This window comes from Lepus europaeus, chromosome 16 (genome assembly GCF_033115175.1).
Source record: "Lepus europaeus isolate LE1 chromosome 16, mLepTim1.pri, whole genome shotgun sequence".
Lineage (NCBI taxonomy): Eukaryota > Metazoa > Chordata > Mammalia > Lagomorpha > Leporidae > Lepus > Lepus europaeus.
Genome location: NC_084842.1, coordinates 23145998 through 23148513, shown reverse-complemented (window position 1 = coordinate 23148513; position 2516 = coordinate 23145998). Strand labels below are relative to the sequence as shown.

At 37.3% G+C, this 2516-nt stretch overlaps 1 protein-coding gene across 1 annotated transcript; it reads left to right on the top strand.

Moving 5' to 3' along the window:
- The first annotated feature begins 248 nt into the window (after positions 1-248).
- On the top strand, positions 249-1151 carry ZFP42 (ZFP42 zinc finger protein). The gene has a single exon (XM_062213142.1). It carries the CDS (start codon positions 249-251, stop codon positions 1149-1151), a length of 903 nt encoding a protein of 300 aa, XP_062069126.1.
- Positions 1152-2516: the final 1365 nt, after the last annotated feature.

The window sequence follows — 2516 nt, the reverse complement described above, 5'->3', positions numbered from 1 at the left end:
ATCTTACTCTAGAGCTCATTGTCTTTATCTCTTGGGGAATGTTTCAGAGAAGATGTAAACCTAGCCATTCTGTGATGGAAAAGTGAGTTCTCGGTTCTTGAGGTCATTTTCTGACTCGTCGGAATATATTTTAACTAAAGGTTATTATTATAAAGCAGGTGTTTGCTGAAGACAACCAGTTCACTACCTCCTGGAAGTGTTTGGTATTTTCTGGTGCAAACCTTCAAGGAGGAAGCAAACAGGACAATATGAGCCAGCAACTGAGGAAAAGGGCCAAGACTAGTGGCCGGAAGGGCCCTGGTGGAAAAGCCCTTAGGAGTGCTAAACCAAGCCAAGCCCAGCAGACAGAAATGGAACCTCTCAACACGACATGGGCCTTCTGTGATGATGTGCCCTGTGAGACTGACCAACGAACTGTAGGAGAGGATGCCTTCCCAGACTGTTACATAGAATGTATAATCAGAGGTGAGTTTTCTCAACCCCTCCTGGATGAGGACTCACTTTTTAAGTCTTTTGACTACTTTAAGGAAGGATCGGAACAAGAGCTTTCTCAACAGGTTCTTGATGCAAACTCTCTTCTTGAATGTTCTTTGGGATACATGGAAAAGGGAGCAGAGCAGGAGCTTCCTCAGCAGGTTGTTGGAGAGAATTTACCTCTTGGGTATTCTGAGTACATGACAGGCAAGAAGCTCCCTCCTGGCGGAATACCTGGCATTGACTTATCAGATCCAAAACAACTTGCAGAGTTTGCTAAAAAGTCAAAAGAAAACAAAGAAAGTAATGCTCCAGAAACATTCCCTTGTCCTCAGAGTGGATGCACAAGAAAATTGAGGAACAGAGCTTCCCTGAAGAAGCATCTCCTTATTCATGGCCCCCGAGACCACGTGTGTGCAGAATGCGGGAAAGCGTTCTGTGAGAGCTCGAAACTAAAGCGACATTTTCTGGTTCATACTGGAGAGAAGCCCTTTCAGTGCACTTTTGAAGGATGTGGAAAGCGCTTTTCCCTGGACTTCAATTTGCGTACACATGTACGCATTCACACTGGGGAGAAACCTTTTGTGTGTCCCTTTGAAGGTTGTAACAAGAGGTTTATTCAGTCAAATAACCTGAAATCTCACATCTTAACTCATGCGAAGATAAAGGATCAGTGAAGAAGATGGAAAATAAGTCCCCAACAGGATAAGCATAGTAACAGAGAGGAGTGACTAGGTACACTTGATTTTAGAAATGCCTCTTTGAGTATTGTTTCTAGGAAGGAGTATTTTAATCAATATTACAACTCTAAAAGGCGTATTTTTTCTGTTAACTAAAGTGCACCTATACTTGGTGATATCATTTTAAGAACATTGTGTATTTACAATGTGCTTCCAAGAAGATAAGTTTACTTCAAGATCATAGTCTTTAATATATTATGGATGATAATGTTATGAATGATTGGCTAGCATACTGATTTGTATACAATGAATGTGAAAATAACTTTGATTTTCGATTTTGTAATTTCCAATTATTTACCTTTACCTTTTATAAATATACTTCATACTACCTATGATAATTCTGAGGAATGAAAATTTTATAGCACAGTAAATAAATGAGTAGTTAAGCATCTTCAAGTTAAATGTTTTCATTATTTTTTGTTTGCTTTTTGTCATGCTGTCACTATTTGAAATTATAAATCTGAGTGTTGGTTTGGTTTTGTTAATAGATATTTCAAAATAAAAGGACAAAGACTTAGAAATCTGCATTAAAAAACCAAAGTGTGCATGGAAAAAGATGCTTTATGTGTTCTTTAAAATTAACAAAAGGTTGCAAAGACTGATGTTCTATATTGGCATCAGATGGGGGAAATATTACTGTTACATATGCTTGGTTGAGATAGAAATCATCACAGCCATTTTGAAAGCTATTTTACAAGTGTGCTGTTATCCTGGGACTGCAAACTGGATGGCTTAAACAATAGAAATTTTTTATCTTGTAGTTCTTGGAGGTTAGAAGTGAAAAATCAACATGTTGTCTGGATTGGTTCCTTCTGAGGGCTGTGTTCTCAGCCTCTCTTGTTCCTTGGTTTGTAAATGGCTGTCTTTGTGTTTTCCATGGTGTCCTCTATCCTCACATCTCTTCTCTCCGTGCCTGTCTGTATCCAGATTCCCTCTTACAAGTGCACCAGTCATACTACATTAGAACTTGCCCTAGTGGCTTATAGTCCTCTAAAAAGAATCATTATAAATAGTCAGGTATGGTTAAAATACCCTAATAACTATTGTAAGTTTAAAACCTTTTAAGAAAAAAAAAAAAAACACAATATGGTTGAATCAACCTTAAGATGACTTGGTTTTAGAAATGCCAAAATGAAGAATAAATATATAAATTAAGTAAAAATAAATAAAGGACTTAAGTTGTTTCTATAAACTCTTACATTTAACTTGTATTTATAATTTGGGATGGCATTTCAACCATTTCTGTGAAAATGTGGGTCTTCAGTCTAAATGAAGAGAACCATTGAGAACATGATCCATTTG

Coding starts and splice junctions, on each gene's coding strand:
- ZFP42 (XM_062213142.1), top strand. CDS start 249: ATGAGCCAGCAACTGAGGAAAAGGGCCAAGACTAGTGGCCGGAAGGGC.